The sequence below is a fragment of the Channa argus genome, chromosome 13, assembly GCF_033026475.1.
Source record: "Channa argus isolate prfri chromosome 13, Channa argus male v1.0, whole genome shotgun sequence".
NCBI classification, from domain to species: Eukaryota; Metazoa; Chordata; class Actinopteri; order Anabantiformes; family Channidae; genus Channa; species Channa argus.
This window is the reverse complement of record NC_090209.1, coordinates 18,758,722-18,772,327: the sequence shown is the minus strand read 5'-3', so window position 1 is coordinate 18,772,327 and position 13,606 is coordinate 18,758,722. Positions and strand designations below refer to the sequence as shown.

General features: G+C 38.9%; 1 protein-coding gene across 3 annotated transcripts in view; it reads left to right on the top strand.

The window, feature by feature from the left end:
- The window catches only part of sema3h (sema domain, immunoglobulin domain (Ig), short basic domain, secreted, (semaphorin) 3H), a 51,068-nt gene extending 39,318 nt beyond the window's left edge, over nt 1-11,750 (top strand). For 2 of the 3 annotated variants that reach the window (XM_067527275.1, XM_067527273.1), the window contains exons 10-18: nt 1,447-1,591; nt 1,992-2,081; nt 2,295-2,424; nt 2,524-2,612; nt 3,311-3,352; nt 3,849-4,006; nt 4,536-4,597; nt 6,165-6,307; nt 6,557-11,750. In XM_067527275.1, the coding sequence (XP_067383376.1) occupies nt 1,447-1,591; nt 1,992-2,081; nt 2,295-2,424; nt 2,524-2,612; nt 3,311-3,352; nt 3,849-4,006; nt 4,536-4,597; nt 6,165-6,307; nt 6,557-7,015 (1,318 nt within the window). In that variant the 3' untranslated portion in view covers nt 7,016-11,750. The remainder of the gene's footprint in view (nt 1-1,446; nt 1,592-1,991; nt 2,082-2,294; nt 2,425-2,523; nt 2,613-3,310; nt 3,353-3,848; nt 4,007-4,535; nt 4,598-6,164; nt 6,308-6,556) is intronic. The other variant, XM_067527274.1, reaches the window with a different exon arrangement.
- The last annotated feature ends 1,856 nt before the right edge of the window (nt 11,751-13,606 follow it).

Here is a 13,606-nt window from a genome sequence, read left to right as displayed (position 1 = left end):
CCTTTATGAAGAACAAAACAAATTACGAAAAATATTAGCGCTGAAATTAAATTAGAATCCATATATATATAAAACATAATTATAGTAGTCATACAGACATTTCAAAACAGAGATTGATACTCAGGTTGCTTATTAAGATTGACAAGACAAAGACAGATCCCAGGTGACAAATACACAGTATGGCTAAAACTAACCAAAGACTTATTTGGGCACTGGCTAAAAAGAAAGCCTGCAGTTTGTCATTTTCTCCAAAGTTACTGATGACACCACAGAATATCCCAGTTTTAGAGGTGGACTCCTCTACAGTAGGAGCTGAACTATGACAACATTTGGCATGGTGGAATAGGGAGTTGGTCTGTTTTTTTAGGTTTTGGAATCTCAGTGGGGAGCAGACCGTAATCCAAAGCATCACCCAGGGTGGGGTCCCAACCACAGAACTGCAGAGTCCAAAAAGGTCCTTGTTTCTGAATGGAAACTAGTTTCTCTGGGTCACTCTTGACTGAACACACAGAGGGTTTTGTCTCTTGTAATGAATCTTAGCTTAAGAGTAGAAGCTACATTATAAATTCCTGGTGCCTTTATTTCCTTGTTCATTATGTTGATTCTACATTTTCACACATTGCTATTTCAGATGCCTCAGACTGATGATCAGACGTGTACAGAAACATTGGCATGTTGGGCTTAGCATGGTGTGATTAATTTAAGTGTGATATGTAGATGTTTTTTCACTCATTTCTACAAGTTGTATAGTTACTCACAGATACAGATGACAAAAAACCTGGGGAATCTATACATATAATCATTAATTTGTAAACTACACTAAATTTAGACACTATTCCAGTTCATGTGCATTTTACAGTGAGCAGTGGCTTAGTTGCAGGTTAATGCAAAGAGTCTTAGAGTGGAGGGGATGGGACAAATTGGCATGCATCTTCATGAAATATCGAGACCTGTGTCTGTGAGGGTGAGCTTCTCTCCGGTGAAGGTTTAGACTAAACATACAGTATGTGTCATCTGAACTGGAAGAACCATCCTGGTCTATCACACCACAGCTTTCTTACTGTTTTTAGCAGCTCTGCCAACAAACACTCCTGGAATCTCAGATACACTCTGGCAAAGCCTTAACCCTGATCCTAACTACAGTAAATGGGATGTATTGTAGTGCAGGGTGATGTGCTGAAAGCAGCACATTCATCCAAGCTGAACTTTTGGTTAGAACAATTTCAGTGAGGCATTCAAACTAAAAAGCTACATGACTTGCAGCTTTTTATGCACTACATGTTTTTTTTTGTTTTTTTTTTACTTACTGCTTAAGTGCAATCATAAAACGTTTTTTTAACTTATTTTTTCATTCATGTAGGCTAGAATAATACTATAACATTACCAAAGATAATATTAGTCTGAATATGGTAAATGACAGATGTCCTTCCTTCATTGTGTCCTCAGTGATATTCTGAATGGTTCAGCAGTGTGTGTTTACCGAATGGAGGATGTTGTTCGGGCATTCAAAGGAAATTTCCTGCATAAAGAGGGACCTCAGTATAAGTGGGCAGAGTTTATGGGCAAGGTTCCCTACCCACGACCAGGAACTGTAAGTTAATGTTCAAATGCATGTCCCCCACAACCCCTCACAATACCCTTACAAAAGCACTGAGTTCACTGTTTGGGAATTAGGAGAGTACCTAATGCTGCACTCAAATATTAGGTGGGGTTTAATCCACCAAATTTTTCTGCATTTTCATTTGTACATTAAAAACACAAGCAAACTCTTACTGTTCACACAGTTGTAGTGAATGAAAACTTTGAATTTTAAAGCATTAATTTACATTTACTTTTGTCGATTTCAAATTCTACACTGCAAAATTACAGTAAATTCAACAACAAAACCTAAACTTGTCTGGAGAATAATGTTAAGAACATAAATTAAAGAAGTAAAAATTTCAAGCATTGGTATATATTCCTCACACTTTATCTCTTTTTGCCACTCTTAGTGTCCCAGCAGTACATACGGAAGCTACAGCTCAACCAGAGAGTATCCCGACGACGTTATCTTCTTCAGCAGGACTCACCCTCTGCTGCAGGTTCAGCCAGTATTTCAGTGTATTAAATGACGACCATGTGAATAACGTTAATTGTGGCCTATTAAACTGTAGGGTGAAGCACATTTTCAAATGTTTTATTCTTAAGTGAGTTAAGGAAAAGGAAACTATCAGCACAGTAAATATGACTGACTGAATCAAACATTTCACATTTACTGTAGTGTATTCAGTGATATCAGGTTCACTCTCTATTAGGAAAATGTGCTGCCATTGGGAGAGCGTCCCCTGCTTGTCAGAGTGGGGGTTCACTACAAGTTCACCAAACTATTGGTGGATCGAGTGGAGGCTGTGGATGGCACCTATGATGTCCTGTTCATCGGCACAGGTGCACTACGTCTTTCGTTTCCGTAATTAGGTGCTTGATAACCCGGAGGCGTATGTTGTTTTCACAATAAAACCTTTTCATTTTCTGTATTTGATGCAGACTCTGGTCTGGTGCTGAAGGCTATTCACTTGCCCAGAGAACACGGTCCGGGTCAGGAGGTTACTCTGGAGCAGCTGCAGGTCTTTCAGGTACAGCATTTCTTGTGTAAACCAAGACATTGATCATATATTTTACATCTACTATTTATTATAGCCCAGAATTCTTTCAATCATGTAGCTCCTCAGATCAGTTTGTCTATTTGCCCTATATTCCTGGCAGCTGTTAAATGGTTTAATTAATTTGTGCATGATCATGTTTTCCCCAGTTAATTAAACCTGTACCTGTACTGTATGCATATATACAATATATACACATATATTGTGTTTATTTTAAAAATGCTTTTGTCTTGAGTTTGTCACTTTAGCATGACTCTGAACACATGTAGCTCAAAAACTAGAACAGCTGGACATAGTTATGTTGATGTTAGACTGTAAGAAAATATTTTTTCTTTTAACTACAGTCCACAGTATTCACAGTTCGAAATTCCACTGGAGACTCAAATTCAAATGCATATATAAAATCTGTTTACTGATGTGGTTGAGATGTCTTCAACCTGAGATGTCACTTCTTTGTGTGGCCAGACCATTATTTATTTTTTTTGCTCTGCATTTTAGAGTATGTACTATGTGAAACAGGGATATGTTTGTGATAAGGAAAAATGTCATTTCCGTTGAAATTTGCAAAGATCTGTTCGTCTATCTGCAGTATCTATCTGCGACAGTTTCTTCTTCTGTTTGCCTCGTTTTAAACTCGACATGCTTCTCAGTTTTCTTTTTCTTTCTCACAGCACAAATCACCAGTGACAGCCATGACACTCTCAAAGAAAAAGGTAACAGATGAGAGAGAGAGAGACAGAAACTCTTTCAAACTTCCTTCGCACATGTACACATATACGTACACACTCGCTCATGCACAACATCACACTTAGCACTCCTATCTCCACCTTGTATCTCTAAGGACAGCTTCATCACCAGTTGCTATGGTTACCCCACCTCAGTCAGCAGTAATGAAGATCTTCCTCACACACACAGACACACACAGTCCCTGCGACATTGTTACGCTGTGAGTTGGATGTGTGACTCAGAAATTGAAAATGGTTTAGCTGTTGATTGTTAGTGTGTCTCTGTTTTACAGGAGCAAACTGAATGACCTCTGTCTTTCGTATCCCTCCCTCATTTTTTTCTCTGTGCCTCCTCCCTCCTTTCTTTTCTGCTTCCTAATTTCCTCCCTCTTCCTCGACCATCCTTCATTTTACTTCTTTCTTCTCTGTTTTTAACTTGTTTTCTCTATGTCTGTTATTCACCCCTCTCTTCCTCCTTCTCCAGCAGTGGTTGTTTGTGGGCTCCAGGGAGGGTGTGTCCCAGCTGGCTCCATACCAATGTGAGCTGTACGGTCAGGCCTGCGCCGAATGCTGTCTGGCCAGAGATCCCTACTGCACCTGGGATGGACATGCATGCAGCCCCTACATGCCAACTGTGCGCAGGTCAGCCAAACCAGAACTGCCTGTGTTTATCAAAAGAACACTAATGTGATGTTCGATGTCCCCACAATTTTTTATTTTATTTTAAAGAACACATGGAATCAATATTCCTAAATAAGATTCAAACCACATTTGTTGATAGTTTGAAATGTGGCTCATATTACATCTGAACTCAGATCTTTCTGATGAAATAGTAAGCATTTTTTCCACTTGACCAACACTTTGCTCCGGTACAAAGCATAACAAATGGACAGATTTCCATGAGTAATGCAAATGATAATGTTTGACCTTTCCTCTAGTAACACAATCATCAGCATCAGCCAGAATTTCCACTTTGCACACAAAATCTAATAATATAAAAGGCAGATTGGCATGAAATTTGTTGAGCTAATTGATTTTCCCAAGTGCAATAAACCTTTTCATTTCATTTACCTAATGAGCTTTCTTGTAGCACTGGCCTGAGAACAAATTCTTACATATACTTCCACTAGAAAGATGAAACTCTTTGCTTAATTATTATTTTTTTTAACAGGAGGAATGCACGTCATTTAGATGAGGATGAGGATCCGCTAACTCAGTGTGTCAGACAAGGAGGTGAGGAGTTGGTTACACTCAACATGCTTCCTCACCATTACTTATCATACAATGTGTGATATTAGTAAGTAGTAATTAGTAACAATGCTTCTATAAACAACAGAATGTTTGATTTTTAACATTTCCGCGTGCATGTTTAGGATTACCTTTTCATATGTAAACAGTAAACCAAGGCAATTGAATACTAATCAAACAAGTTTAGCAACTTCACTGATGCCAGGAAGCTCTTCTCTCTTTTCAAATCACTCCTCTACCTCCATCCACCACCCTATGCATCTCTCTTGCCACTGATGACCTCGTTGGATTCTTCATTAACAAGGTGACATGCATCAGCTCACAGTTCTCCCCACCAGATGGAGACATCCTGCTTAATCAAACAGCACATCAGTCTCCTTGTTTTCCATCTTGACCATGATAAATCCATACCCCTCCTCTCAAACCATTCTACCTGTTTTCTGGACCAAGCCCCTTCATTCTCCTACAGGCAACTGCACCTACACTAATCCCAGTCATTTCACAATTCCTTAATATATCTGTCTATCTGGCTTAGGTCCTACCTATCTGGACAAAACTTTAAGGTATCTAGACAGAGGCAAGTCTGAATGCTTCTCCACTGGTGTACCACAGGGCTCAGTTCTTGGTCCTCTTAATTTCTCCATCTGTAAAACATTCCTGAATTCTATAATCTGCTCTCGTGACTTTTTACTAGTCATGTGACATATAGGTCTTGCAATCCTTTCCACAAGAGGATTCCACTGTCTCATCACACATTGTCTGTCTCTCTAAAATGTCTGTTTGATTGAGAGATGGTCATCTTCACCTCAATCTCTAGCCAGACGTCCATGCAACACAGCATCAGCATCGACTTTGTATTTTCCCCACAAATTGCCCCCACAAAGTCTAACAGAAATGCAGAACAACTGCTCCATCTCTCTGGCATGCAAATTTCCCTTTTACAGTATCACAAAGATCCGACCATTTCTTCTTGAATATGCAACCAAACTCCATGTGCAGGCATTGGTCATACCTCATCTTCTACTGCAGTGTCCTGTTGACAGGGCTCCCAGCAGCGCATTCAAACCGCTCCAGATGACCCAAAATGTAGCAGCACGTCTCATTTTTCATCAGGCGAAAAGGACACACATCACACCAATGTTCAGATTTCTGCATTGGCTTCCAGTAGCCACCCACATCAGGTTCACAGCTCTGACTTGTGACTAAATAGTGTACAACTCAAAACTCACTCTACCAACTGAGCCACTGCTGCCCCTTAAGTAAGATATTACACAAAAGTAGCACAGTATCAACATCTGATTAAATCTGAGTGCTTTAAAATCTGCGTGACATACCTACCTCAATTTAAAACTCGACAAAGAGTAAAATAAATATATAGTGAAAATAATCAATAAATACATCATATATTTATAATAGTTTAATTATATATTTATGATATATAATTGTATATGTATTAGGTAAAGGAATGTATTAGGTATTTAATTTATGAAAATAGGTTAAAATAGATCTAATCTTAACCCTCTAATCCTGTTTTTCCTTGATCTCTTTTCAGCTGGGCTGCAGGTAGAGGCAGAGCAGAGGGTGATGATGGTTGCCGAGGGTAACAGTACCTACCTGGAGTGTCTGCCTCGATCCAGACATGCGGGTGTTACCTGGTACAAACAGGCTGGAGAGAACAGTCCTGAACTAATCCAGGTAGAAATACACACATTTCTCTGTAATCCTTACAATTTAACATATGGGACAAGGATATAAGTGGAAGTTCGTCAATAAGATTCTAAAACCATCATTAATTTTGAAGATACAGGTAGAAGTGCTTTCTTTCAATGCTGCCAAAATTATCAGAGACAGGACATTAAATTATCCAAGTCTTTATGTTTCGAGCATCCCTGATATTCACAGTGCTCAGAATTATTATTCAGTCTGTCTCCATCTCGTTTCCAGGTGGTAACAGGTGACCAGTTGGTGGTGATTGAGCGTGGCGTGCTGATTCGACGGGCTGAGTTATCTCATGGTGGGGTCTACCATTGCCAGGTGGAGGAGCATGGCTACCACTGGACTGCTGTCACAGTCCGCCTCTCTGTCTGGAGTCCATCAGCCAATCGCCTCCTTGCCTCCTGGTCCAGGGCATCCTATCATAGTGCTGGAAACCAGCCCTGGTACGAGGACGTCATGGCACTGATTCACCCGGGAAACCTTGGCCAGCACTGCAAGTCTCTGGGATATCGACCCCCTCGCAACCACCACCGTCACAATGTCATCGTGGTGGAGCCATTCAAGGAAAAGGGGAGAGGGGAGAGGCAAAAGCACAGGGGAGGGAAAGTAGGTGGTGGAGGGGGAGGAAGAGCAGCGGGGAGGAAGAGCAGGAGCAAGCCTCAGCAGAGGGCACCTAGAAGTGCTTGAATGTGGTGCAGAGGAAGAGGCAGATTGTCAGTGACCTAGACACACAAAAACATTTAACAGACGCACAAATGCACATCTATACACACATACAAACACACACTTAACTTATACACTGAGACACACGCATACTGTATGTACAGAGACTGTGAGGTGAGCATGCCCCTATTTCCAAACAAAAAAAGCATCTTTCAGCATAAAAACAAGCTACACACATCTAAAGTTTGTACAGGAGGATATGAACAGACTGTTTCACCTTTGTGAATAAAAAAAAAAGCAAAAATAAGCAAAAACGGAAGAGATTAGGCTGGTGAAGCCTGCATGCATGGTGAATGATGGATGACCAGCACATCCAGATCACTCAGCTTGACAGACTCTGTGTCATGATGAGGACATTTGCGAGTTCCTTTTAATTTGGAGCATTTACTGTGAAACAAAGTCATGCCCCAAAAGAAGTTCCCCAACTTTTGAAAATGATTTAGCCCCTGAAAGGATTGCTGCCTAAAGCATCATCCTGGTGGTTTTCTCATATGGCCATTAATTACAAATTACATATACACTGCTAGTTTTGCCCTTAAACAGAAGAGATGTTTTTAGATTTCCTACCTTACAGGCAGATGTTAAGATATTTGGTCCACCAAAGTGCACAATACGTTACCTTTTTTTCAAAGCTATGTTATCGCAAGATGCATTTAGCAAACGTTTCTTTGTGTTGTGTTAAAATTTCAAGAACACTGTCTCTGGATGTGTCAGAATTGAGTGGCAGCTGCTGAAAAGCTAATGACTGACAAGCAATGTTGTCGCAAAAGAAACAATAACAAGACAAAAAGACTGAACGTGTGTAACGCTAAAAAGGGTTTGGTTGTTGTTTAGCAGCCAGCTGTCAAATCTCAGATGTAACAAAAGCAAGCAGAAAAATAAATGTTCTCTGTGATGGAGTGCATACCGATCTAAAACTTGTGGTGTGTTTTAGAAAATAATCTGCAGTGGTTCATAATTAAAGTGGAATTCATACAGCAGCAACTTTAAGTAAAGATAAAATAATTACAGTGTTCCCACTGTGAATAGCAATGATGAGTTAGCTTTTCACTAATGGATATAAAACAGTATGGGATGAAATCCTTCAACAAGTTCACCTACAGTGAGAGTTACGTTGTTTTTTTTTCCACGTGGGTGGGGTCTGACCATGAGATGACTGACTGGGACCACAAAGATGAAAGGCAGAGAAAAGCCCGATGAAGGCTTTGTTGAGGTTATAGATCTACTTTCCCAGGACATTATTGCTCTGTGTTGCAGCTGCACAGACACACTACAGGAGGTTTTTCCATTATGTTCTCCAGGCGTAACTGGCACAGATTTTGTGCCACGCAGAAGAGAGTTGTTTACTATAGGTGTGGGGAGAAAAAATGTAATCAAGGTGCATTTGGTGTATCTTATAATGTCCGTGTTGGTTTAGTTTGCTTAGAGTCTCACAGTGTGCAGTTTTAGGAAATGTTTGTTTTTACATAGGATAAAAGTAAGATGCACATGAGCTTCAGTTTTCTGTCAAATCTACAAATTTTACATTTGGTTACGTACTGTAAGTTTCTGGGAACAAGTATTGTTGCTGCTATTACACGAGGCGCAATTAAGGCTTCACAGTAAATCCACAGAACTTTCAATTTCTTCCTTTCTTAATGAGTCCAAGGGTCATAATGAGGGTCACAATTACCACACATATTTCGCAAAACGCAGTTTCTTTTTTTTTGATTGATAGTATTAAAATGGTATTTCTAGCAAGTAAAAACAATAGTCTCTGGCTTTTTGTTTCTTACAGTTTCTTACAGTTACAGTTGTTTCTGTTTTTGTGACAGTGCTTGTTACTGAAACATGTAAATGTTATAAATCAAGATGCATATAAAAAGATTTTTGGTTATGTTTGATACGACATGAATGAGTAAACATGTTTCGACAAGGACCAGACTACGACCTGACCTGCAAAAAGACTGTACAGAACATGCATGTTTCTCAGACTCTGGCTCAGGGCCCAGAATGGGAGCAACAAAAAAAGTGGACTAATATATTGCGGGTCCTGCTCCTCCAGCTGGTAATGACATCTGGCTTTAAATTACAGTGTGAAGCAGACCCAGTGTATAATAAAGAAGTCTTTATTATACAGAGCTGGAAATTAAGGCGTTAAGTGGACTCTGGCCTGTGGGATTTGAATAACTTCAGTAGTTTGTGATTTGTTCTTAATGTTTAAATGTTAAACCATCACCTCTATTTAACTTTCTGCTTAGTGGTATTTATTTGTTTTATCTGCAGTATAAATGCTTGTGTAGTATTTTGTAAGGTCTGATTTTTGGGAAACACTTAAAGCTCCTTTCATCAGGACAGAAATGGACATTTATGTAACATGTGCACGTGTTTGTTGATCTCTGTGTTTGTGTTCCCACAGATGCACTGTCTGCACTGTACCCATCTTTATTTATTTTTATGTTTGCACCATTTCCAATAGTCACCATCTGCTTCTGTTGATGCACCTTCCCACTCCCACCTGTGGAAATGTATTTTTTGGTTGTTATTTTGAGATTTCTTTTTTGCCCGTCCTGAAGGCATTTAAAAGTAAAAACTGATTTTGGCCCAGAGCTGCTTGGAACTAAAAATGTATTGAAAATGCTTCAGTTTTCTGCTTTTGTGACAGTGTTTGTTGTTTCCTAGAACAGCGGCTATAAATCGACTTGGCCTCCACAGTGATAGTGATGTTATTTTCAGATCAGATCCACAGTGATAGTGATGTTATTTTCAGATCAGATTGCATTAGGGTTGAAAATGTACGTGTATAACATTGCTGAATTTAGACAATTCGTGTAGCATGAGAAGAAGAAAGCCAAACAGCCAACTAAAGTTAACTTATTTTGTGTGCTCTACTGGAAATAGTTGCATTTATATGCATGGTTAGGTACTGTGACAGCTCACTTATATTCTCATATACTGTATTTTATCCTACAGTGATGATGCTGAGCATGCAGTCCCACTTATATTAAATCTATCCCATGATGGGCCCTGTAGGGTCCCAGTCCCGTGTGTGGTTGTCCTTGAATCTTACACATCTGCGTGTTTGACATTAGTGGGATCAGAATAAGAGGAGCCGAAACAAAGGTTCAGAGGCCAAGCACATAAATATGCTAGAAATGGGGAACTCACCCATGGATCTGAGACACTTGTGATGCCATAAGAAAAATAAACCAGAAGCAGAGGCTGCAGAAAATGAACATGGGCCTGGCTTCCTGGCTTCTTGGCTTCTTGGCTTTGGCCACATGAAAGAGCTAACCAGAGCCGAGCTACTTCTGAATGTGTGTGTTTGGGTTAAGAGAATGAGTTTATAAGGGAGTGTGACTGTTGAACGTTGGAACTGTGTGTCAGAAACAGCCACATCATAAAAACAAAAGGGTGTGTGTGTGTGTGAGTGAGTGAAGCCAGCAGTGTAAATTCAGATGAAATCAGGATTTGGCGTGTTCTCCAACTGCTGTCAAATATCACATTTAGTGCAAGTGCAAGCAAACATTGTTCGACTACAGGTGTGTAATGGTGTTAACACTGTGAATACAGCCTGTGAATCACAGTATAAGCAAACTACACATGTTTGTACTTTAAGTGGGTTTTCGTACTAATCAATACACGGTCATAGGCTCCTCTGTTCATGTGCAAAGATAAATGAGTCTCCATTATTGCTCTGGCTGGTAAAATCCAAACACACTTCTCATTTTAACCAAAGGAAAGCAATTATTATTTTCAAATGCATTCAGCAACATATTTATGAGTTGTCATACTGTCTGTAGATTATATTTGTTTTATTTTTGTCAATGTTCTTCAAATATACACTTAGTACACACACTAGTACAACTTTATTAACTTAGTCTGCTGCACAGAAACAAAGGGTTTCTGGCTAGAGTGAACTGTGCATACTGTAGATGAGAAGTTTGAGTTTAGCACAAACACTGAAAACAAAAGTGGTCCAACTTTGGTGTATGGTGTACATAGTGTAACATTGTTAACAAATGAGAACAGTTTATCCAGAATGGTCATTTTCAGAGAAACAAAGCCAAACATGACTCCTTTTAGGTCTCAAACCGTGTTCTGGCTGTGAGAAAACAGCAACTTTACTCTCACATTGGTACAGTGCGCATCAGATCTGCCTATTCAAATCAAATATGCAATATAACTGATTTTTTTTTTATAGATTCCGGCCTGCGGCTGCTGTCTGAATGAACATAAAGTGTGTATATTTGATTCAAATGTAACGCAGAACTCCCAATGAGATGTTTTTATGGTGGACCATTTTAAACATTTAGTGTTTCCCTCAAAGATGTAGTGCAGAGCTGCTCCTTATACAGAACAACGACATCGTGTGCTTCACTTTATGCTGTATTCACATCTCAGTGCCAATATTCCTCCCGTGAGTTGTTCTGATCGACTTCTTTGTACACAGAATGAAACTCGTCAAATGAGCTCCTCACGTGTGAAGACTGTTTCCTTTTGTAAATATGTATAAAGGTTTGCTTTCAAATGAGTATGTTTGTGTTTTGTGGTTTATTGTGACTATAAGAATAAATACTGACTACATAAATTATATTACAATATGTATTGGTAATGTTTTGGTTTGAATTTTGGAGTTTGAGACTGTTCTCCAACACTTTTAGATCTTAAAGACCAAATGTCACCAAGTTTACAAAATAAAACTTTACAAAACAAAAAAGCAGTTGCTGTTTTATTGGAATCTTGAATCGATTTATGAAGAATTGTGAGGCTTTGCAATTGATAAAACAGTTTACAGTTTTTGCTCTTTACCTTTATACTTTTTCAAAGATGGTTCCCAGTGAAGTGGACCATCTTACCAGTTTATCATTTGTATTTCAAAACAAGCAGGCAAACAGCTTTGGACACAAAGCAGTTCATAATTACTTTATATTACATGGTTTCATTTCACTTCAGCTGTGGTATTTTTTGTGCACACTGTCTGTCACTGCCTTCACTGCAAAACAGTAACATACATATTATTCAATACCAAACCACCATCCGTCTTTGCCAAAGTGACCACATATCATATTCTTTCATTTAATGTGAAACGAATGGTATGTGATGCAGAGCTATGTGATGGTTGAAAGACGCGTTCCAGTCGTGCCGGATGCCCAGCAGCCTTCATTTTTCTTGTTTACTGTTTCCAAACCCTTGAGGTAACAAGGAGGTCAACAGTCCTTCATTGTTTTCTGCTGTTTGTTTATGTTGTCATGTATGCATGCTACTTTTCAAAGATGACTGGTGAAGCAACTGTGGCTTTAGATAAGAATTTTTTTCTTTTTTTTACTGCAGACATGCACTTTGTAAGCCTAAACATGAACAAATATCCTTGAGGAAATGACCGGACTAATAGTGTTTCAGTCTGAGAAACAAAATATCATAGCAAAAACGACAAAAAACTATGCATTAAAAGTATGTTAGTGTATTGTGTTAGGAATGAGATATTCCATTAATTAAATTGCATCAACTCTGCTATTGTACTGTAATGTTTCTGACGGGTACCACCAAGATTTGCAAACTAGACCTAATTTCAAGTACAACTTTTTGACTGATCAGTCCCTTAGTGGCAGAAATATCTTAACCCTCTATGAGATGGTGTTGCAACAAACCACTATCTTGGTCCCCACACCGCCCCTTTAAATTTTGGTTTTAATTTAAATGTTTAAAGTTTCCGTGAGGTTTCAGTGAATTTTTAAGTAAAACATCACATTAAAAGTCTGATGATAAGTCTGTGACCAATTAAATTTGAGGTGGGGGTGCGTTGGGCCTATCATCTGGGGGTGGAACAGTCCTTTATGGGACCATAGCGAGCTTGGTCAGAATCAGAATCAGAATACATTTTGCTGTACTATCTATTATTACTCACAGGAAATGGATGAATAAACATTTTTGGGGGTATAAGGAGCAAATTATGATTGATATATTATCAGGGACCCCCATGCTCCCAAAAACTAGGATGAAATATTTTTTCCTTCTAAAATAAAAACAATTCATAATATAGAGGGATAAATACTTTTGGGATACTTTGGCTCTGACTACAAACTATGACTATTTATCATTTCACATGCAGATCAGAGTAAATTTAAACAAAAACATTTCATGTTCTTGTGTGAGCACTGAGCACTAATGCAAAGATCCTTTAACCGTATAACGACATTTTGGTTTCTCAGTGACAGAATGGTGCTGTTGGTCAGTGGTCAGTCACTATAGGTTTGGTTCAGACAACAATTTTTGGATGGGGAGCGGTGAGATTTTGTGCTCACATTCATGATTCCTTTTGGCTTAAACCCTTCTCATGTGGCCATTCACTAACATTTCCCCTAATCCCACCAGTTGATCAGGTTTGTAATTTCAATTTCTTTAAAATGTTTTATCTTTAACTATGAAACAACTCCACATTCTAGATATATATTCCAGGGGGTGAATAATTGGGTGATCACATACAACAGGTCAAAATTTGGACTTTGTAATACTTTGATTTATGACCAAATACTGTACCTGAAAAACTTGAACTTTGTGTTTAGTGGTGTATAT